At 39.0% G+C, this 22,782-nt stretch overlaps 2 protein-coding genes across 5 annotated transcripts; one reads left to right on the forward strand and one right to left on the reverse strand.

Annotated features, from left to right (window-relative positions):
• Positions 1-645: 645 nt before the first annotated feature.
• Positions 646-10,980, reverse strand: aptx (aprataxin). 2 transcript variants are annotated; one of them, XM_061829995.1, is made up of 8 exons: positions 10,848-10,980; positions 10,617-10,732; positions 10,251-10,297; positions 9,875-10,150; positions 5,689-5,748; positions 5,379-5,605; positions 5,109-5,212; positions 646-1,847 (listed from the first exon to the last, which is right to left on the reverse strand). In XM_061829995.1, the coding sequence occupies exons 1-8, from the start codon at positions 10,919-10,921 to the stop codon at positions 1,669-1,671; spliced, it is 1,083 nt and encodes a 360-aa protein (XP_061685979.1). In that variant the 5' UTR covers positions 10,922-10,980; the 3' UTR covers positions 646-1,668. The 2 variants fall into 2 exon arrangements, with proteins under 2 accessions (XP_061685979.1, XP_061685980.1); XM_061829996.1 differs by lacking the exon at positions 10,848-10,980 and having other exon boundaries at positions 10,617-10,750.
• On the forward strand, positions 10,831-21,367 carry dnaja1 (DnaJ heat shock protein family (Hsp40) member A1). Of its 3 annotated transcripts, none has more exons than XM_061829992.1 (9): positions 10,831-10,942; positions 11,565-11,716; positions 11,830-12,028; positions 12,143-12,247; positions 17,180-17,407; positions 17,497-17,611; positions 19,866-19,981; positions 20,066-20,166; positions 20,259-21,367. In XM_061829992.1, exons 2-9 carry the CDS (start codon positions 11,585-11,587, stop codon positions 20,490-20,492), a joined length of 1,230 nt encoding a protein of 409 aa, XP_061685976.1. In that variant the 5' UTR covers positions 10,831-10,942; positions 11,565-11,584; the 3' UTR covers positions 20,493-21,367. The 3 variants fall into 3 exon arrangements, with proteins under 3 accessions (XP_061685976.1, XP_061685977.1, XP_061685978.1); XM_061829993.1 differs by lacking the exon at positions 10,831-10,942 and adding an exon at positions 10,953-11,084; XM_061829994.1 differs by lacking the exon at positions 10,831-10,942 and adding an exon at positions 11,129-11,452.
• Positions 21,368-22,782: the final 1,415 nt, after the last annotated feature.

The following is a 22,782-nucleotide window of genomic DNA, read 5'->3' on the forward strand; positions in this document are numbered from 1 at the left end:
TGGCGGCGGCCACAAGCAAGCTTCCAGGCGGCGGAGGCCGTTAGCCCCGGACACCAAAGCTAGGCTAAAACTAAACTTTGCTAAAAACAAAGTTGATCAGTTTCAATATTAAATATCATTGCACAGTCTTCAAATAAGTATAGGTTAAACATGATTTGTATTCTGTTTGTATTTTTAAATGTATTTTACAACGTACTAACTTTATTGAAATTGGGACATTATGAATATATATTCATCTGTCTGTTTTCTGAGCCGCTTATCCTCACAATGGTCACGGGGAGTGTTGGAGTCTATCTTATCTCCTATCTTTGGAAAGGAGGCATAATATACCCTGCGCTGGCTTCCAGCCAATTACAGGGCACAGAGACAAACAACCATACAGATTCACAATCACACCTCTCCATTGAATGCATGTTTTTGGGATTTGGGAGGAAATTGAGGTGCCTGGAGAAAACTCATACAGGCACGACAAGAACATGCAAACGCTACACAGGTGGGCTGTGATTTGAACACTGGTGTATATATGTGTGTGTATTATATACATAACCACAAACACACACACGCACACACAATCCTTGATCAAAAAATGGCACTTGAAGATGTTGATGATGTTCTCAGTTGAGCTTCGAAAAGAAGATATGGCAGTAAGACAAAATGAAATGATTTATTACAAACCCTATCCATCCATGCATTTTCTGTACACTTTATCCTCACCAGGGTCGCGGACGTGCTGGAGCCTATCCCAGCTATCTTTGGGAAAGAGGTGGGGTACACCCTGAATTCATTACCAGCCAATCACAGTTATTGCAAATAAACAGGCTGAAACGGGCTGTTATTCAGCTGATCAAAAAAGAAATAAATAAAATGGAAAAAAAAAATTATGACCATAGTTCTAAAACCCACTAAAATACAAACAATAGCTTGAAAAAAAAGGAGAAAGTAATAATTAACTCCACCCTCCTTGTTGATCAATAACAACAACAAAAACATGTAACCCATGTAAAATATTTTTTCAAGGAGGCTGTTCCAAACGGTAAGGATGGTTTTGACCAAAAAGTAAGCATGAACTAACAAAAGGTAAACTAAGCATGTGTCTATCGGTCCACATTTAACTTGTAACAACACGGCTGAATTTCCTTAAATACTAATACTTACAACATACAGCAAATTATTCGGTATTTTTAGTAATCTTTTGAAAACTTTTATCATTTTGCATGGGGAGGACCGTTTGTTTATTGTGCCCTGTGATTGGGTGGCAACCAGTTCAGGGCATACCCAGCCTCTCGGTCAAAGATAGTTAGGTAAGGCTCCAGTACGTCCAGGACCATAGTGAAAAGTGGAATGGAAGATGGATGAATGAATGATTGAATGGACAGACACAATGAAACAAAGCTTAATCCTTAAAAACCAGAAGCCTGTGGCATAATCACAATTAACTGAATTTTACAAAACAATCCAAAAGCATTGAAATGCAAAAAAGAAAAAGGTACTGCATGTGGACCACTGTGCCACGATCCTTAACTAAATGTCTACAATAAGAAAAATGTATTGTATGACATTTGATCCATCCATTTTCTATACCATTTAACTTCACTGATCACTGGTGAAGTGGACTGGTTGACAGGAAAACACAGGTGTCTCATATTTAATGTATAATTAAATGAAGTCCTATATTGCATTTGAGTTCATACTCTCAGCTGGGAAATGGCACTTTAGGTGTTGTTTTAGTGCTGGTATTGTGCCAAGTTCTTTATGACACACGTGGCAACGCAGAGGTAGCTTCAACAAGTCACTGGTGCCTTCTTTGACTGTTACCTTTCCATCGGTTTCAAGCATACGGATGACATCTGCAGAGAAATCACAGAGCACAAAGTAAACACTTTTGCCAACTTATTAGCGACAAAGCCTCATTCCTTAACTGGGCGTACACACAAACCTGTGCCTAAATTATGCATGCATACGTTTGATACACAAATTGCGGATACATCAAAATGTTAATACAATGCCATGAAAATTACCTTATTTACTTTATGAGGATCATCAAACAAATGTAAGTATCAAATATAACCCAAGTGAACTTAAAATGCTGATTATAAAGGATTTTATTTACAAAGGAAAAAAAATATTCAAAGTTATCTGGCCTTGTGGATACATGCAATTACCCCGCTGCTTGTTTAATTACACATTAATTGTGGCTAATCACAATTTTTGGTAAATTTTCGTTGATCACACTCTAGTCAGATTATCTCTACACCTGCCCAACAGAGAAATCCCATAAACTGAAAATCGGTCCAAACAAAATCAAGTCTGACATAAGATTTTTAAACAGCTGCAGGTACAACAAAATGACATGAGCCAAAGAAACTCCGGAACAGTCAAGAAATACTCATTGACATCTATCGGTCAGGAAAGTGTGACAAAAGCCATTTCTAAAGCTTTACAATTCCAACGAAACATACAAAGAGCCATTTTCCTCGCATGGACAAAAACATGGAACAGTGGTGAACCTTTGCAGGAGTGGCCAGACTACAAAGATTACCCCAAGAGATTATTTATTTGGTTTAGATCATTTTTGATGATTTAGATGATGCCTGGTAACTGAGTGGTTTGGGTTTTTTCCCCTCACTTTTCTGAAATCATCAGTAAGAACCTCAATAATACTCGTGCTCTGTTTGCTGTGTTTGACAATCTTATAATCCCCCCCCCTGAATCAGAGCCAGAACTCGTAACAGCTGACAAATGCAATGAGTTTACCTGTTATTTTAGTGAAAAAATACAATCTATCAGGTAAAATGTCAGCACAAATCAGCAAAAAGATAAAACCACCTAGAGAAAACTCTATTAACTTGTCAGAACTGATACAGTTGACCAAAAAACTGTAGAGAAAACTGTTCAGCAGTTGAAACCATCAACAATGTGTCTCGACTCAATACCATCTGACTTTTTCAGAACTATGGTGAAGTCAGTGTGAGTTGATTTGCAGCAGATTATTGCTCACTTTAGTCTGGCGAGTTTCCCAAATCTCTTGAAGTAGCTACTGTAGGGATTTGGGAGTTGGACCCTACTGCTGTTAAACCTCTTCTAAAAAAAAAAAACACAGCACCGGACGATTCTATAGACCCATCTTGAATCTCCCGTTCATAGCCAAGATTCTTGAGATAGGTATGTTTAATCAACTTAGTTTAATTTCTTTAATTTATTATGCACTTTTTGACAAATTTCAATCAGGTTTCTGAACTCATCACGGTACACAATCTGTTCTTATCAAATTGCTCAATGATATAAGGTTGAATACTTACTCAGGAAAGGTGTCAATTTTGGTCTTGTTGGATCTCAGCGCGGCTTTTGATACTGTAGACCATAATATACAGCTGAACAGGTTGTAAACGTGGGAAGGACTAAATGGAACGGTCCTTAAATGGTTTAGGTTCTACCTGGTTAACAATGGTTCTACTTTGTAACCATTGGAAGTGCTCAATCTCAACAAATGGCAATGACCTATGGGGTCCCTCAAGGGTCAGTTTTTGGACCTCTCCTGTTCAGCCTCTATATGCTACCCTTGGGTCAAAGTGTTCAGAAATTTTATTTTGACTATCATAGCTACGCAGTTACATTTAGCAGTGTCTCCAGTTCAATTGAGGTATTGTGCCACTGTCTAAATCAGATAAATAACTGGATGAGCCAAAATTTTCTTCAACTAAATCACAACAAAATTGAGACAATTGTTTTTGGCAATAAAGATAAGAGAATTGCTGTTAGTAAACACCTGGACTCTATCTTTAAAAACCAAAGACCAAGTCAGAAACCTTGGTGTTCTGACTGATTCCGACCTGACTTTCAACAATGATATCAAATCAATCACAGAAACTGCCTTTTACCATCTGAAGAACATATCGAGAGTGAAGGCTTGTATGTGTCAAGCAGACCAGGAAAAACTCATCCATGCTTTTACCTCAAATAGACTTGACTACTGTAATGGTCTTCTGACTGGACTCCCCAAAAAAAAAAAAAAAATATTAAACAGGTGCAGCTCATTCAGAATGCTGAAGCTCAGATTCTGACCAGAGCAAACAGGTCAGAGCATATAACCCCAATTCTAAAGTCCTTGCACTGGTCTATAAATCACTAAATGATTTAGGTCCCGAATACATGAAAGGAATGCTTACGGAATACAAACCCAGTAAAGCTCTGAGATAAACAGTCAATTCAAATAGTGGAGCACAGAGTCCAAAGCAAACATTGTGAAGCAGCATTTAGCTATTATGCTGCACGCAAATGGAATAAGTTACCAACAGAGGTGAGGTCAGCCCCAAGTGTGAATGTTTTTAAAAACTCTATTTCTCTCAGGCTTTTTAGATTTCCATTTTTAAATGATAGTTCTTGCAATCTATACCTTTTGAATTGCACATTTAGTTTTGTTTAGTTGAAAACCTTTTTTTTGGTCATGCTTTTTATAGTATATCCACTTTTCAATCATGTTACTTTTTTTGTGTGTCATTTTCATTCCATTTTAAATATTTTGTTTTCAAATGCTTTTAAGCACATTGAGTTACCTTGTGTATGATATGTGGTGTACAAATAAATTTCCTTTGCTTTGTTCAAAAGAAATAATTGAAAAATTAATTTAAATAATGTAAGTTCACTCATTTGTTTGATGATCTTAAAAATCAAAGTGGTGAATTTATCCAAAAATATAAGAATTTCAGAAGTAGGATAATACTTTTTCACACTTTGTTTGAACTCTCTGAACAAATTTAGAACCTCCTCAGAGCATATGTAGAGACAAGTGATCAACTTTTGAAAAAATGTAAACTATCTTTTACCCAACATGAAAAAAATTATTTATTTGCACTGTTCAAGTACATGTTGATGCTGAAAGGCAACGGATTTGCACAAATGTTAGTAGGAGGGCTGCAATAATATGAAAATGGAATATCACATTTATAGCAACCAAAATTATCACAGTTTTCATTATTATAACATCACTCTAACATAAGCAAACAAAAATCATGGACATTACAACAAGTAGTTTCATTTTGAACAAACTATATAAAATGAGGATCAGTCTGGATTTTTTTCCAACTCCGGGCCCCACAAAATTGACTCACCTTGAGACTTGATAAAATAGTCTGTAGTGAACGAGTTCCAGTGCTTTTTGTTCTTCAAGCAAGGAGAATCAAAGTCTTGGCTGATGACGTGAAGGTGCACGTGACTGGAAAAGAAAAACACAATTGTGTGTATGTGTAAATGACAAACGTGCGCGTGCCAAGACCATAAGGGAGTATACTTAAATTTAAATGTTGAACTCTTCAATGCTTGTCTTTCTACAAGCAAGACAGAATCCCAGTGAAAAACATCCCTATTAAAGCTTCAGTTACCTCATACTGGGGATGGCATGATACCCCATGCAAAAGTCCAAAGTGCTTGCTTGTGGGCACTGATGAACCATCTGCTCAGCTACTTGCTGCATGTGCTTGACCAGTCCACAGTGCTCATCACGCAGGGCCTTCAAGCTAGGAATGGATATCCATGGAAGGACCAGCCAATGGTAACGTGCCTTGGGGTATTTGTCCTTAATTACCACTACTTTATCATCTTTATACACCTACAAGAATTTTTCAGACAGTAATCACACTTTACTTTTAAACTGACTTTTGTTATATAAGCAGTGTTTTCTTTTAAAAGTACCTGCATACTGGGGTCTTGCATTGAAGCCTTCAGTCCTTGGCTCCAATGTCCAATGGTTTCCTGCAACAGATTACATTTTACTTGATGTATCTGAGGTACCTTAGTGTATTTTCTCAAATGGACTGCGTTCCAAGATTAATTGACAGGTGCATTATAGAATTAAAAAAAAAAAAAAAAGACACCCAGCTCAAATATATTTTATGTCCAGGAAATAAAACTGCTTTGACAAGGAGTCATCGCTCTGTGTGTACTTGACATCCCATTCTAGACAGCACATTGAAATGTATACAGTGGAGCAAATAAATATTTCAACAGTAACCCGAAAATAATTAGGGATTGTAAAATACTTTAGATATATTGTCAAGACAAGAATGCAACTCAATGGAGTGTTGGAGACCATAACTACAGAACAATATATTTAAATATTTTATCGTAGTTTACCTAAAATGTAATAGTGTGTTTTACTTTAATCAGCTGTTTTCAGAACTCCTGTCTATTTCTAATGACAACTATTTTATTCATACAGAGAGACTAATATTTGTTGACAATAACATGGGGACAGGGAATCAAAACTCTCTGCTATAGGACACACATTTGACCTTTGTCAACATATTTAGAGTCCAAACCTGGTTATCTCTAAGGATATTGAAATTCTATTAATTGACAGGGATGTGACTATTTCTGACCATTTTTGTGTACATGTATTTTTTGAATTACAGATTCTTCCACAAATTCAGACAATCTATTAAGAAAAAGGTATATACAGTTGAAGCCAGAGGTTTATATATACTAAGCAAAAACATTTCATTTTTTTCTTGCTGTCTGAAGTCAAATCAAAATAAAGCTCCCTTTCAGGTCAGTCAGGAGCACCAAAATTAATTAATTTTGTTAAATGCCACAATAATGAGAGAGACAATTTCTTAAATAACTTTAGATTGTTTTTGTTCTTTGAGGTCAAAAGTTTGCATACACAAAAAGTATAGTCTTTAAAGTACATAGAGACGCCCAGATGATGACGTCAAGGCTTAGGGAACTCATGATAGGTGCACTGACAACACGTGATTTAATTGACAGCACACCTGGGGATGTATTTAAGGAAACACTCTGCTTCCTTGTTTGAAATCATGGGAAAATCAAAAGAGTCAAGTCTGGCTCATCCTAGGGAGATATTTCCAGATGCTTGAAATGCCATGGTCATCTGTTCAAAGAATTCCACGTAAGTATAAATAGGACTGGGATTGTTCAGCCATCATGCTGCTCAGGAAGGAGACGGGCTATGTGTTGAAGTAGCGATGAAAGTGCACTTTTGTGAAAGTTCCTGAAAATACAAAAGTGAGGAATAGGGGGTCCAGGGGTATGCCCCCCGGGTAATTTAAAAAAAAAAATGGATGGCTGTGGTGCATTCTGGCGATATCTGTTAACAAAATTCAGACAAAAATTGAAAGTAAAATTTCTAAGTCCTGACCAAAAAAAAAAAAAAATGGGCAGAAGTTCCCCAAGGGCCTAGCCCAGATTTTTTTTAACCCCCATCCCCCTATCACTGGATGGCACAAAATCACATCATTAAAATATGCTTAAAATATGCCATCTTATCTCAAGACAAATGAATTAAGTGAACTATTCAGTAAAAAGACATCTAAACTTGTCCTTTTCCCCACATTATACACATTATAGTATAGATATAGAATATAGACGAAAATATATCCGAGAATTTCTACACCGTACAGCAAAACATGTTAAAGAAGTTGATCTGTAGTAATTACTATTAACGTTTAAGTCTCAAACTTTACGTCGCGTTGTACTGATACACTCGACCACATTGCTCACTGTCTGAGATATAGATCTAGTAATACTAATAGTATAATCAGTTCCCTTTAATATATATAAAAATATACATACACACAGTCACTCACATTTGAAAAATGTACAGGTGTGCTCAGTCATGCTCGCAGATAAAGTTGCAGGTGTGATGAGGGACGGCCTTAAAATAACTTACTGGATTAATATAACATAACTATAAATTAAAAATAAAATAAATACATAACTAAAATAGAAAACTAAAACTTCAAACACAAAAATGATCATTTCCAATTTCAACTGATATTAGTAGAACCTGATATAAAATGTTTTTTAAAATTTTTCATCAAAAAAAAAAAAATATGTGAATAAAAGTTTAATGCACTGGCCTGTCAAGAAATAAACACGAATGGTCTATACTCGCAATGTTTTGAAGATGCTGAAAGTTTAGTGCAACATAATCAGCGTTCGTGGCAACAAACTAGCGGTACATTGGAACAAACATTCCTTTCGGCAATCGTGACGTATTGTTGGCATCCATTGGCCTCACAGTTCGGAGGTCCAGGGTTCAATCCCGGCCTGCCTGTGTGGAGTTTGCATATTTCTCCCTATGCCTGCGTGGGTTTTCTCCGGGCACTCCGGTTTCCATCCACATCGTGGCAAAAAAAAAAAAAAAAAAAAAACAACATACCACGTTGATTGGATACTCTAAATTGCCCCTAGGTGTGATTGTGAGTGTGGCATTGTCTTGCTGAAATAAGTAGGCGGAACCCTGAAAAAGGTGTTGCTTGGATGGCAGCAAATTTTGCTCCAAAACCTATATGTATCTTTTTAACTTTATGTTGAAAACAATCTGCTTGTTCCTGTTCAGCGCGCTCATGAGTTCCAAAAATGATTTGAAATGTGTCTCTATATGCCCTGTGATTGGCTGCCAACCAGTTTAGGTTGTACACTGGCTCCTGCCCGTTGACAGCTGGGATAACCTCCAGCACTCACGTGACACTTGTGAGGATAAGTGGCAAAGAAAATGGATGGATGGATGTTTTTGCACCGTGTATTCAAACATCTGGTTTCAACTGTACATGAGAGCACTGCCGCTTAGTTTATGGAGACCATAGCTGTGCCCCAAACTGAATACTTAGACAGTTGATGAAATTTTAGACAATTTCACCTGGAAAATCTCACTTGTCATGAATGCTGTCACGCTTACTACGAATAAGATAACTTTGAGGTGACCTAGAACTTAGTGGAGGAGTACAATGATGGTAAAGAGCTCATCAAATCAAAGTGTAGGAAGTTAGAACGTAAGTGGAGAAAAACTTAACTCCAAATTGACTATGACCACTACATACAGTCTTTGTAATTTTAACTAAGAGATAGGGCTCGGCAGCACTTTTCTAAAATCATCAGTAAGAACTTCAACAGCACTCGCACTCTTTGGTTCATAAGCTCACAATCACCCCGAATCAGAGAGCTTAAAAACTCCTAACAGCTGAGAAATTAAATGAATTATCTTATTTTAGTGACAAAATATAATCCATCAGTTTAAATATAAATCAAACTATCAAAATGATAAAATGACACTACACCTGAGGCCAACCAGATAAAACAAAAAAAAATACCATGCCGGAATTTAACCAATGCCCAAACAACTGTAGAGAAAATGGTTTCGCAACTGAAACAATCAACGAGGTGTCTTGACTCAACATCATCTGATATTTTCAAACCTGTTGCGAAGTGCGTGCCTGCTGATTTGCAGCAAATAATCAATTGCTCACGTCAGTCAAGTGAGTTTACTAAAGGTCTAACACCCTGAGATCGTCATTTAGGTCAAATAGTGGAGGACTGAGTCCTAACCAAACATGGTGAAGCAGCATTTAGCTATTAGGCTACATACAAATGGAATAAGTTGCCAACAGAGGTGACGTCAGCCCAAGTGTGAATATTTTTAAAAACTATTTTTCTCAGGCTTTTTAGATTTCCATTTTTAAATGATAGTTCTTGCAATCTATACCATTTGAATTGCACATTTAGTTTTTCCTCCATTTTAAATGTTTATTTTCGTTTTTTCTTTGTTTTTAAATGCTTTCAATCATGTAAAGTACATTGAGTTGCCTGGTGTATAAAATGCACTGGATAAATACATTTGCTTTACTTTTCTAAGGTACCCCCACCCCCACCCCCATACTGTCCACTACATGAAAGTACATGGTATCTTATTATTGGTTGATTTACTGTACATAACTGATCATCAAGATGTCACCCATAAAGAAGAGGGATGGTTGCATCATGCATTATCAAAAAAAATAGTCACAACTATTTGTAATTAATTACTCAAAATAAATCACAAGTTCATACATCGATAAATTTTCTGTTGGAAATTCCTTACGGTGATTGCCCTTGACTCTCCTGCTCTGATAGAATCAAGCAATTGTTCTGTCTTTTTGCTTGCTTTTACAGTGGGAGCCTCTGGAAGACATTTATCCTTTGAAGACACATCACGTGGTCTCTTACAATGACTGAAGCCACTTTCGGGATCATCCTTGAACTGGACAGTGTATGGATACAGCTCATTGACAAGGCAGAGTAATTGACCAGGCTTCATTTTAACCTCCTTTCCCTGACCCACCACCACAGAGTCTATGGAGGTAGGGTTTCCACCAAGCTTTGGAAAAGATATGGGAAACAAATTCAGTAACTAGCCCCAGTTGATTGTGAGTTTCCAATGTGCAATATTAGTTGTACATGTTTGCATTTTCTCTTACCTGTTTAACTTTGACAAATCCTTTGCTGCAGTCTGCTTTCAACACAACTGATTGAGAAGGGATAGTTTGGAATTAATAATTAGTCAGCATTACATTTTAACTGACTTTTTGAAAATAACGTAGATTAAGTCATATTTCATTAAGTAGACTACCACTGTATAATCTTCTGAGTCATACAAATAAAGGCCAAATATTTTTGCATTGATTAAAATCTGCAGCATTCGTGGATTCAAAATTGACTCTCGAGATTGACTCTTTTGATACGAACTTTATGTAGCTTACTTCATACTTAAGTGGAATGGTAAGTAAAGCTACCTTTTTGCTTGGACACAACAAGCACGATTGAGTCGAAACTGCAGTATTTACCTTGTTCCCTGGAGCATTTTTTGTCTTTAATAGTGGTTTCTGGCCCACGACCAAGAACAACTGGTTGAAGGTGAGGCAGCAGAATAGGTTTGTGCGTGTCTTCCTGACTGACAAGCCTACAAATTTGCATTTTATCATTATAGCTGGGACAAAATATAAATTATTCAACATCTAGGTTAACAAGACGACCCACGGTCGCTTTGTTGCCTTCTAGCGGCGCTTGATGCTTACGTCACTGCAGTCCTTCCCCCACAGCAGAGAAAATTCTGGAATTTGAACTCTTCGCTTGACCTTTTTTGCGGCATCAACGTATTTCTTCAACTAAGGTTTGGATGTCTTATTACAAGCTTACGCGCTTTGTGAATGCTAGTTTCCGAACTCCGTTAATAATAATGTTGGAATTATTACCGTCGCATCTCAGCTAGCATGTTAGCATCAGCCATGCATCGACGATGTATCGACGCTAACGTGAGCAGGGCCGGAGAAACGAAACCTTGAGAACAGTTTCCCTGTGCTACGTGGTCACAAGTTGTCACTATTTTATAGCCACCTTTCAATGAAAATAGACAGGCTAACTTTGATATGTTTCCGTCTTTCTATTTCCCAAACAAATGTGATTGTACAAGCGAATGTAAATTAGATGCATAGTCAAAACGACACAACAAATAGCCACCACATGGTGCGACAAAATCATTGATATTATTGTGATACTGAATATGCATTACTGCATAGCGTTTGGAATACCAATATGAAGTTATTACGTGTAAATGCTAAAGAAACATTTATTTGAGCACTCCCTTGAATATCGTCTGTTTAAAGTTGAACCAGGTGTCAAGGTTGGGGTTTTTTTTTTTGTCCATGTTCCCAAGAGATATGTATGTTTATATGTCTTAAAACATAAGAGGGGAATGTCATGAATCAATATGTTTTATTCTCTGTTTTTTCAAGGTTATCATCTCAAGGCAAACATGGTAAAGGAAACTGGATTCTATGACACTTTGGGTGTCAAACCGAATGCAACCCCCGATGAATTAAAAAGGGCTTACCGCAAACTTGCTTTGAAATATCATCCTGACAAAAATCCAACTGAAGGAGAGAAGGTAAGAAGAAGTGGACAAATTGTGATGAAAATGAGTGTCTCGACAAATTACAGAGATTGATACATTTAGCCACATTGTTCCCATCTGAAAAAGTATTTTGTGATTCTTTGTAGTTCAAGCAAATCTCACAAGCCTATGAGGTGTTGTCAGATCCCAAGAAGAGAGAAATTTATGACCGTGGAGGTGAAAAGGCCATAAAGGAAGGAGGACCTGGTGGTGGTGGTGGTGGTGGAGGAGGAGGTTTTGCATCACCGATGGACATCTTTGACTTGTTCTTTGGAGGGGGTAGTCGGATGCACAGAGAGAGAAAAGGTTTAGATACGCTTGATTTCCTGATTCAAAAACTATTATTTTTCTGAAATGTGACATACATACAGTATATAGTATTAACACCATTGAATTTCCCATCCACCCACCCAACTGCAGGGAAGAACATAGTGCACCAGATTTCAGTAACCCTAGAAGATCTTTATAATGGAGCCACAAGAAAACTTTCTGTCCAGAAGAATACTATTTGTGAGAGATGTGAAGGTATGTTGTATCGCACACATAGAGTTCCTTTTTTGGAGTCAGTAAAGGATTGTATTTATGTAATGGTATACTCTGGAAAGGTTTGTTAATGTGCAGGTTTACAAAAATATCCCATATATATGGGTTACACAGGATACCGGTATTTAAAAAGGTATCATGGTACATCACTATCACAGTTCTCCAAGCAGAGGCTCTGTGTACTTGCTTCGAGTTGTCAGTCATTAATATAAAATATGTCCAGGATTTTTAAGTGGGAAGCCGGTAGAAGGTTACCTAAAATGTTTGACTAAAGTCACGCCGTTCAATGGAAATTCTATTTGATACTAAGGAAATGTATTTAACTTTTGACCTTGAAGAAAATAATATAAAATTCTCAAAGAAAGTCACTCCCATTATTGTGGAATTTAACAAAAAAGAATTTGGGTGATCCTGACTGACCTGAAACAGGAAAGGTTTACTCTGATTTTACTTCAAACAGCGAGACAAAAAATATATGTGTTTTTGCACACTGTGGTGGACTGTAAAATATGTAGTAGTGCATACTGTGTTAAAATTTATGTAATTTAAGTTTATAAAATTAATCTTTAACCAATGATAAAAGGGAAATGTATGGAATTATTATTTAGGCTAAATATTGCCCATTGCACCACGGTGGTGCAACTGGTTTGAGCGTTGGCCTCACAGTTCTGAGGACTGGGTTTCAAATGCCTCTGTGGAGTTTGGATGTTCTCCCCATGCCCGCGTGGGTTTTCTTTGGGCACTGTGGTTTCCTCCAGCATGCCAAAAACATCCATTAATTGGAGACTCTAAATTGCCAATAGGTGTGTTTATGAGTGCAACTGTTTTCGCTATGTGCCCTGTGAATTGCCTGGCGACCGATTCAGAGTCTACCCCGCCTCCTGCCCGATTATAGGTGAGATAGGTTCCAGCACTCCACCGACCCTTGTTAGGATAAGTGGGTCAGAAAATGGATGGATGGATTGCCCATTGCTCAACATACCTCAATTGGTAGCCTATTTACATCATCCAGCACAGTCAAGCCAACAGAAAACACACGATAAATACTAGTCATCACATACCAATGCCATCTTGGACCTTCTTCATTTTAGTTTCAGTAGACCTCAAGTTTTCTTTTTGGTTTTTTTGGGATATCTACAGTATTAAATAAGTTTAGCTATTTTGTCCTTGCTAAATTGCATTTTATAGCTAAAAAAAAAAGCCTTGTGATATTTGTTATTAGACATTTAAACAATTTCACCCATCCATTTTCTGAACTGCTTATCCTCACTCAGGTTGTGGGGGTTCTGGCGCTTATTCCAATTGATTTCAGAAAAGAGGCAGGATATGCCTTGAACTAGTCATTGGACAGGCAATTTCAGCCTTTTTCTGTTGTAATTGTTTGCAGGTATTGAAAGAGACAGTATGTTAATTCATAGGTTATGCTACTGGTCAACAGGGAAGGAAATAAATTAAATGCATTATATTGCCAAAAGTATTTGCTCACCTGCCTTGACTGAGATCTGAATTTAAGTGACAACCCATTCTTAATCCATCGGGTTTAATATGACATCGGTCCACCCTCAGCAAGTATGACATCTTAAACTCTTCTGGAAAGTCTTTCTACAAGGCTTAGGAGCATGTTATTCATCCTTAAGTGTTCCATTGAGAGTTAAGGTCACGGTTGTGCAGTCCAGTCGAGTTCATCCCCATAAAACTCTGTCATCTGTGTCTTTATGAAGTTTGAATTGTGAACTAATGCAGTCATGTTGGAACAGGAAGTGGCCATCTCTAAACTGTTCCCACAAATTTGGAAATGTCCAAAATACTAGCCCACAGCTACAGTGAAGGGAACTCTGAATGCTTCAAAATACCAAGACCATTGCGACAGTCAAATAGTTTGACGATTTACACTTCCTGTTCCAACATATCTGTGCACACAGCAAGGCCCATAAAGGCATGGATAAGAGAATTTGATATCAATGAATATGACTGGTACGCCCTCAACAGGTTTCAACACCTTTTGAGTTGATTTTGAGTGAACAGAGAGCTGCCCCTTCCTGGTCAACATTAGTGCATAAGCTCACAAATGTGCTTCTGGATGAATAAGCAAAAAGTACCATAAACTCACTCCTAAACCATGTTGAAAGCCTTCTCATAAAGTTGAAGCAATTGACCCCTCCGTACAGGGAACTTAACCACGCCTCCTGAAGTGACGTCACGCCACGTGCGCTGACGTAAGACCAACAGTAAAAATGGCAAATACAATACAATACATTCTGAACTGAGACAGACTCCATGCTTCTGATTTCATTCAAATCAACGATATATTATAGATTCTGAATACAATACATTCTTAACTGAGAGAGACGCCATGCTTCTGATTTCATTCAATCATTCACACGTAGCAATGTTATGCTAGCGAAGAACGTCTCATTCATTTATACGAGACGTGTATTAAAAATCAAATTTAGGGCATATCTTCGTGCAAACACAGTCTGGTTAAGCTTCGGCCGCGAGCCAGCAAGAAATCGATACGTTTGTGCAGTCCGATCATCGCTAAATATCGCTCAACAAAGAATAAGTGTGTCAATCGTTCACACGTAGCGGTATTATACTAGCGGAGAACGTCTCATTCATTTATACGATACGTGTATTAAAAATCAAATTTAGGGCATATCTTCGTGCAAACACAGTCTGGTTAACTTTCGGCCGCGAGCCAACAAGAAATCAATATGTTTGTGCAGTCCGATCATTGCTAAATATCGCTCAACAAAGAATATGTGTGTCAATCGTTCACACGCAGCAGTGTTATGCTAGCGAAGAACTTCAAATTCATGTATTGAAAATCAAATATAGGGCATACCTTCGTGCAAACATATGTGTTCCGGTTGATATTAGATGGATTTAGTTGATGATGCGGTCTTCCACAAAGTTTGATCCATCGAAGGCATTTTTTATACTGGGGCTTCGGTTTTGGAAAGGGTACGAATCGAACTCCACCACCTACCCTTTCGGGATACCTGTCATCACTATTACAAAGTCCGTGACTACACCTCTTAACCATATTTTTTGTTAAATAACCCAAATACGCGATAAAACGCTCACTAAACCTATACTGGACCATGCAATGTTGTCTGAGAAAATGGCGGGAGAAAAAACGGGCTTTGGTTTATGCAGATCTCTGGCCTCTGATTGGTCAGTGACGCGGATTGCGCAATATCCACAGAGGGGTCAATTATAGCTGAATTGTTGGACTCAGAATGGGATACCAAATAATACCATGTGAGTTAAGGCTGATGAGTAAATACTTTTTGCAGTGTAGTGTATTTAAAACACTTTAGAAGTGATATCAATACTAAGATTTTGAAAAAGCACGTTTTGGCAATTAATCCACTCCATTTACTGATAATTTGGGATTTTGTGGTGTAGTTTGTGTATCATTTTGGATGTACCTTATGTTGGCATCAAAGTCAGAATTTTGGTATTCAAATTTAGCAACCGAAAACTCTCAACCTAAAATAAATGGCCCCAAACTGAAAAAAAAATGCCAGATGGATGCCCACAGGTGGTCATCTCAGTAAGTCACTTCACAGAGACTTGGCTTTGTTAATGCATCTACGACACGACAATGTATTGCTTCCCATCTGAAAACTACACTGACCAGAATGTTACACAGGGTTTTAGGTACAACAAAAGGCGGCGAGGTGTGGTTTTACATCCACAAAAAATGCTTTACTGACGTCGCAGAGCTCTCTGCACACTGCCGCCTGGACATGGAGTTCTTGTTTTTTAACTTTGTCATCCTACCTGCCATGCAAGTTTGCTTCATTCATACGATCCTGTGCTTGCATTAACCCCTCTCCCACACTCCGATTCCTGATAAGACTGCAAGATGTAAAATCTATATAGATAAGTGTGTTAATGTCAATTATGAAAAGGGAGCCGTTTAAAGTGACAAATCATGCACTCTTCAAAATATAAAAAAAAATTATATATATATATATATTACTAATACTGATTGTACCAGCAGGATGTGAGTGAGTGTCCTAACATGGCACCAGGCAGAAAAATCGTATGTTCGCTGATCAAGAATTTAATGACTTAGTAGCTAGAGGGGAAAAAAACTGTTCTAATGCCTTGCTAGTTTTGATTTGCATTGATCGGTAGCGTTGTCCTGACGGAAGGAGCTGGAAGAACTGGTGGCCAGGATGTGGAGGGTCCGAGAGGGTCCTGCCTACTCTGGGCCTAGTTCGTGTTACATGCTTGATAGTGGGTAGTGTGGTGCTGACAATCCGTTTGCCGGTTGTGATTGTCCCTTGCGGTCTGAGTTTGTCCTTTTTTTTTTTTTTTTTTGTTTTGTGGCGGCCCCAAACCAGACTGATGGAGGTACACAGTACTAATTGGATGACCGCTGTGTAGAACTGTCAAGGCAGCTCTTGTAACAGGCCGTGCTTCCTCAGAAGCCACAAGAAGTACATCCTTTGCTGGGCTTTTTTGAGGATGGAGTTAATGTTTGTCCCCCACTTTAGGTCATGTGAGACTAATTCCCCAGAACTTGAAGCTCTCAACGGTTGACACGAGACAGTTGGACAGTGTCAGGGGCAGATGTGTTGAAGGATGCCTCCTGAAGTCCACAATAATCTCCAAAGTCTTTAGAGTGTTTATTGCCAGGTTGTGTTGACCGCACCAAAGCTCCAGTCTCGCCACTTCCTGTCGATACGCAACTGCATTTAATTAAATGTTAATTAAATGTCGGGCTTCTTTCCATGGCCTTTACCCAAATGTCTGATTTCATTTTAACAGTGGACAAAAAGGCCAGAATATTTTGAAAAATTATTAACAATTGATGTGTGGAAAAGTCCTTATTGCTGCAACCAACTGCCATACCACAGAAAGTGACCTTTGATAGCTTGTTTAATATTCTGTTGACAGGTCGTGGCAGTCGTAAAGGGGCAGCCCAGATGTGTATGTCATGCCATGGTACGGGCATGCAGGTGCGTGTACACCAACTTGTTCCAGGTATGGTCCAGCAGGTCTCCACAGTGTGTCACAGCTGTCAGGGCCAAGGACAGCGAATCAGTCAGAAAGACCGCTGCAAAGCATGCGGGGGACGGAAGATGTTGCGGCAGAAGAAGATTCTGGAAGTCCACATTGACAAGGGTGAGAAGGACGGAAGAGTCGATCAGAATGTAACTCTAAATTGCTCGGGGGAGAACATCAAAGCAAATGCTAAATGTTACATTGCACAGGAATGAGAGATGGACAGAAAATTGTGTTCCATGGGGCGGGAGACCAAGAGCCAGGTCTTGAGCCAGGTGACATCATTATTGTCCTGGACCTGCAAGAACATCCACGTTTTACATGGTAACATTTCCACATTTATTATGTAGAATGCAGGGTAGGCTTTTTACTAGTGGGCGAAAAGATGCCTGAAGAATGAGGAAAAGTGTTCTAGTTCCCATTTTTAAGAACAAAGGGGATGTTCAGAGCTGTGGGAATTATAGAGGAATAAAGTTGATGAGCCACACAATGAATTTATGGGAAAGAGTAGTGGAGGCTAGACTCAGGACAGAAGTAAGTATCTGTGAGCAACAGGAAGGTTTCATGCCTAGAAAGAGTACCACAGATGCATTGTTTGCCTTGAGGATGCTAGTGGAAAAGTACAGAGAAGGTCAGAAGGAGCTACATTGTGTCTTTGTGGATCTAGAGAAAGCCTATGACGGAGTACCAAGAGAGGAACTGTGGTACTGCATGCGTAAGTCTGGTGTGGCAGAGAAGTATGTTAAAATAGTACAGGACATGTATGATGGCAGCAGAACAATGGTGAGGTGTGCCTTAGGTGTGACAGAGGAATTTAAGGTGGAGGTGGGACTGCATCAGGGATCAGCTCTGAGCCCCTTCCTGTTTGCAGTGGTAATGAATAGGCTGACAAATGAGGTTAGACTGGAATCCCCTTGGACCATGATGTTTGCAGATGATATTGTCATATGCAGTGAAAGCAGGGAGCATGCAGAGGAACAATTAGAAAGATGGAGACATGCACTGGAAAGGAGAGGAATGAAGATTAGCCGAAGTAAAACAGAATATATGTGCGTGAATGAGAAAAGTGGAGGGGGAAGAGTGAGGTTACAGGGAGAAGAGATAGTGAGGGTGGAGGACTTCAAATATTTAGGGTCAACAATCCAGAGCAGCAGTGAGTGTGGTAAGGAAGTGAAGAAACGGGTCCAAGCAGGTTGGAACAGCTGGCGAAAGGTGTCTGGTGTGTTATGTGACAGAAGGGCAAAGTTTACAAAACAGTGGTGAGGCCGGCCATGATGTACGGATTAGAGACGGTGGCACTGAAGAAACAACAGGAAGAAGAACTGGAGGTGGCAGAAATGAAGATGTTGAGGTTCTCGCTCGGAGTGCGCAGGTTGGATAGGATTAGAAATGAGCTCATAAGAGGGACAGTCAAAGTTGGATGTTTTGGAGACAAGATTCGAGACAGCAGACTTCTATGGTTTGGACATGTTCAGAGGCGAGAGAGTGAGTATATTGGTGGAAGGGTGCTGAGGATGGAGCTGCCAGGCAAAAGAGCGAGAGGAAGACCAAAGAGAAGGTTTATGGATGTGGTGAGGGAAGACAGGAGGGCAGTTGGGGTTAGAGAGGAAGATGCAGAAGATAGGCTAAGATGGCAAAAGATGACACGCTGTGGCGACGCCTAACGGGACAAGCCGAAAGGAAAAGAAGAAGCAGGGTAGGCTTTTTCATGGTATATGGGAGATATTTGGACAATTATACTCTTCCAATTTTCTGATAACTGTTTGGAGAGGGTCATTTTCTGTACCACTGCCCCACTGCTTAAATATTATAGGTGAAAAGAACTTCCTACTCAAATCACCTTGGGTCGACGTAAAGAGATTGAAAGCCATTCACCGTCACCTCACAAATGCCTTCGGGAATGGACAAAAGTTGCCACAGAAACACTCATTGTAGCAATTCTTGCCAGAGAGTGAGAGCTGTTGGAACCACTTAGGACACCCAACACCACATTTTAGTGACTTAGTAGTGAATTTTAGTAGACGTCTCATAATTCTATGTCCTGTATAGAAGTGATTAGAACTGCTGGAGTTTACATGGCTTATAATACTCTGGCGTACAGTTGGACATTTTTTTTATTTTTTTTATTCAACCACTAATTGTGTAAGTTCTCCCACTTAACAATATGAGACTGGGCTGTAATTTTCATCATAGGTATACCTCACTTATGATAGAGAATCCATATGTATATACTGTACATGTTAAGTCTTGACAAGATTTTCACACACTGTTGCTGGTACAATATTGTGGCCTATTCCTCCATAGAGTTTTTGGGGGTTGTCACTGGCCAACACAGACTTCTAGCTCCCTCTAAAGATTTTTTTTTTAATGGGGTTGAGATGTGGAGAGTGGCTAGGCTTAGTGTACTTATTGATGTCGTGGACTATGTCACATCACTACCATGTTAGGCTAACACGGTCTTACCAGAAGGGGCAGCATCCTCTTGTCATGATATGTGTACTATGCGTAGTTTATAAAACAGTGCGGGGGTGGGGATCTCCAATATTACTGTAATTCTAATTTGGAAATCTACTTCCAGGAAAGGAGATGATTTGGCCATGTCGATGGAGTTGCAGCTGGTAGAAGCTTTATGTGGTTTCCAGAAGCCTGTTCAGACACTTGACAACCGAACCCTCCTCGTCACCTCCCATCCAGGTCAGAACAAGACTGTCTACATTTTTTCTCGGAAAAGTATTGACAAAAATCAAGTCACGCATGATATCCTCTGTATTCCAATAGGGGAATTGATCAAACCCGGCGATACAAAGTGCGTCTGCAATGAGGGGATGCCAATGCATCGCCGACCATTTGAGAAAGGCAGACTTATTATTCACTTTTCTGTAAGAGAGCTATATTTACACATACGTGCAACCAATGGCATACAAAGTATTGCAACCTTGACTAAATGTGGAATGAAAACTCTCTCCTGTAGGTGGTGTTCCCAAAAGCCAACTTCCTTCCAAAGAACAAACTAAAGGAGTTGGAGAGCTACCTTCCGGTGAAGCTGGACGCAGAGCAACCGGAGAGCATGGACGATGACCTCTACATCTACGCCGACCTTGAGGACTGTGACCTCGAGAACAGGAAACGACACAGGCATCAGCAGTACTACATGGATGAGGATGACTATGCCAGCACTGGAGGTGTTCAGTGCCAGACATCCTAAACGGACAACCTTTTCCAAAACCTTCATCTTCTAAAATCAAACGCCTTTTTTTTTTTTTTTTAAATCTCATGCACTTTTTTTTTCTTTGATACTTTTGTTGTCGAGCTTGAACCACCAAACTGGTTGTGATAATTTTTTGGATGGTAAACCGAAGGACTTAATAGTGTTTGTAATGATAATGTGACATAAGGAGAGAGCGAAAGAAAGTCTGTGTCCTGATAATGCTTCTTAGTACAGGACATTCACCTACATGGCCAAAATAGAATAACCTTTGAAAGTGTTCCTAATCACTTGCTGTTTTAGACATCTTGTTAATAATCTATGTGCATGTTAAGATGGAGTGTGCATACTGACTTAATTTTATTACATTTATGCTATTTTACCCTTTCAAAAGGGCTATTTTCTAAACATTTCTTAATCTACAAAATGTGACTTACAAAGCTAAGCAAGTAAACGTTGCTTGAATCGAATTTATCAGTTGGAATTTTGATATTTAACAGTATTGTCAAATGATAGCTACCTGCCATGTGAATTGTGTTTTTTTTTTTTTTGTCTTTGTTTGCGTTGTTAAAAGGGGCTGATTTTATTGTGCGGTGGGGGTGTTTTTGTCAAAAAAAATAATAATTTTCACAACATAAGTGAGGAGGCAATCAGTCCCTTGGTGATATTAAAGTGAGAGAGACAGACCAAAAAAAAAAACAATCTATGTCCAGCTGTACCTATTTTTATACAGATGGAGCCAGTTGAACTCCAGAATGATAAAGCCTTGTCCGACAAGTGTTACGAACAGGGTGACCAGGAGAGCTAGAAGAACAAAGTCTTGAAAGTAGAATGAATATTTGATGTATATGAAATACATGAAATTTCCAACACAATTCCCTCCTTTTGGTTATCCAATCAATCCACAATTAATCAAAATGAAATAGAAAAAAGTAATCAATCTAAGAGCCAGCACATACTGCAAAAGCATATTGTGAAATTAATGATTGAAAGTAATTAAAATGAGTGATTGAAGTCAAAACAATAATGAAAAAATGTTAATGCAGTTGTGTAACAGAGGTAGACTGAGAAATATGAGGCAGACAGGAATAGGAAACATGGCCATCATCGGGGTTGCCAACAACATCCAGGCAGTCAGATCGAGGGGAGAGGTCAGGAAAACAATCAGAAACTGAGCAGTGAAATCATGCATCACCAGCAAACGTGAGAAATCAGCAACTTTATCAAAGGAACAAGACAACTCTACATGGAAAAGATGACAAGCAACAGGACACAAAATATAAGTGTGAAGCGATAAGCCAAGCTTGTCATCCAAGAGCAATTAATTTGAATTGTGCTGCCCCTTGTGGGCACTAACATCGCCAAGTGAGATCCTTCATTCTGCACGCTATGATGCTGGTATTGCCAGATGGTCAGGAATTTACTGAGAAGGGTTGCGTCAGGAAGGGCATCTGGCGTAAAAATTGTGCCAAACATATATATGCGTTCATCTGAGATGACACGCTGTGGCGACCCCAAAAGGGACACGCCAAAAGAAAGTAAAGGTTTGGTACAAGAGAGTACAAACCACCTGGAGAAGCTAATGGAAGACAAAATTGTCATTGTTTTGGATGGCCATTTCATGAATTGCATTCATTTTTACTCGCAGACACACTCCTTGAACCATTATTGGGTTTAAAACCATTCATGTTTTGTCAGCAAAGAGTTTTTAAAAAGCGATTCTGCATGCGGATGTGGGGAAGGTACAGAATGTTGGTATGCAGCTGCATGCGGTGTGAAAGAACAAACGGCAGTTAAAATGATTGTAATCATAGCAAACCACCAAGGAAACCCCAGAAGATGTCAACTGTCGGGTTTACGCAACCCAGGACATTTAAAGTACAACTAGGAAGACGAGGAACTTTTGGCTTGCGAGGAGAACGTGGGATGCTTCTCTTTCACAACCTCTAACCCGTTTTAATCTCCATGAATCCTCATTTTTATACCTTAGCACAGTCTGCATCACAATGAAACAAATGTGACAAACAAAGCAAATGTGACAAAAGTCTTTGCAATGTCTTCACAGGGTTCGCACGCGGCCCTAAAAGTCCCTAAAAACCCCTAAATTTTCGAAGGTGCATTTAGGGGCTCCTAAAAATCCTTAAAAATCCGCGAAAACCAGTCAAGCTCCTAAAAAGGCCTTAAATTAAAAAAAATCAAAGGGAGGACCTCTACCGCCAAAATTCTCCCTAAAAAAAAAATATATCTTTTATTTTTAAAAAATAGCTATCCGTCTGGCGTCCAAAAAAGC

This window comes from Syngnathoides biaculeatus, chromosome 9 (genome assembly GCF_019802595.1).
Source record: "Syngnathoides biaculeatus isolate LvHL_M chromosome 9, ASM1980259v1, whole genome shotgun sequence".
In the NCBI taxonomy this organism is placed as follows: Eukaryota; Metazoa; Chordata; class Actinopteri; order Syngnathiformes; family Syngnathidae; genus Syngnathoides; species Syngnathoides biaculeatus.

What these genes read in the sequence shown, in the direction of transcription:
- dnaja1 (XM_061829992.1), top strand. Translation starts at nt 11,585, where the DNA reads ATGGTAAAGGAAACTGGATTCTATGACACTTTGGGTGTCAAACCGAAT. An exon ending in GATGCACAGAGAGAGAAAAG is followed by an intron (nt 12,029 to 12,142) that starts GTTTAGATACGC and finishes ACCCAACTGCAG; the next exon opens with GGAAGAACATAGTGCACCAG. An exon ending in TATTTGTGAGAGATGTGAAG is followed by an intron (nt 12,248 to 17,179) that starts GTATGTTGTATC and finishes TTCTGTTGACAG; the next exon opens with GTCGTGGCAGTCGTAAAGGG.
- aptx (XM_061829995.1), bottom strand. Translation starts at nt 10,921, where the DNA reads ATGCCGCAAAAAAGGTCAAGCGAAGAGTTCAAATTCCAGAATTTTCTC. An exon ending in AAAATGCTCCAGGGAACAAG is followed by an intron (nt 10,298 to 10,616) that starts GTAAATACTGCA and finishes CTTCTCAATCAG; the next exon opens with TTGTGTTGAAAGCAGACTGC. An exon ending in CATGCCATCCCCAGTATGAG is followed by an intron (nt 5,213 to 5,378) that starts GTAACTGAAGCT and finishes TTTCTTTTCCAG; the next exon opens with TCACGTGCACCTTCACGTCA.